We start from the raw sequence: 544 nt of genomic DNA, 5'->3' as shown, positions 1-544 counted from the left end.
TATATATATATTCATATATATATTCGTTCTAGACAATTATTATAATTCTTTCATGATATGGTCACTGTACTCATCATTTCAATATAGTACAGAATAATTGTACAGAAATGTGCGAATTGACGGCATCCATAGCCATTGGTGCATCAGAATGAATATCTGACGTTTCTATTATCAATTCACACATCGGTATATATATATTATATGCTGCAGGCCATGAACCGTATAAGCTTCGCTTCATCTCTCGAGTTCCGACAAGCGAAAGACCATACAGACACGAGTTTTAAACGACCGATGCCGACAGTGTCATGATGCAGCATGCCCAGTGCGTTCCTAACGCATATTGAATCGAGCTGGGCAAAGAAGCAAAAGTTTATTTATTATTAGTCGACTGCTCAATGGATATTGTGTGATGCATACAATCTTAAAAGAGAAAAGAAAAACTCCAGACTCCGTTATTCTGTGGTTCTCAAGATTGAGTGTAAATTACTTTTTTAAGAACTTTTACATGTCAAGTATTGTGCGTCATCTTCGAGCATACATATGA

The 544-nt window shown here is 36.0% G+C and overlaps 1 protein-coding gene across 11 annotated transcripts in view; it reads left to right on the top strand.

Moving 5' to 3' along the window:
• The window catches only part of LOC108684076 (serine/threonine-protein kinase MARK2-like), a 103446-nt gene that overhangs the window by 94823 nt on the left and 8079 nt on the right, over positions 1-544 (top strand). The window contains exon 15 of one of the 11 annotated variants that reach the window (XM_018188133.1): positions 211-445. The exons of the other annotated variants lie outside the window; for them this stretch is intronic. Coding sequence (XP_018043622.1) covers positions 211-217 — 7 coding nt within the window. The 3' untranslated portion in view covers positions 218-445. Of the gene's footprint in view, positions 1-210; positions 446-544 lie in introns of those variants that run through there. 11 annotated transcript variants of the gene reach the window in all.

Source organism: Atta colombica, unplaced genomic scaffold (genome assembly GCF_001594045.1).
Source record: "Atta colombica isolate Treedump-2 unplaced genomic scaffold, Acol1.0 scaffold126, whole genome shotgun sequence".
Classification (NCBI taxonomy): Eukaryota; Metazoa; Arthropoda; class Insecta; order Hymenoptera; family Formicidae; genus Atta; species Atta colombica.
This window is presented reverse-complemented; position numbering and strand designations above follow the sequence as displayed.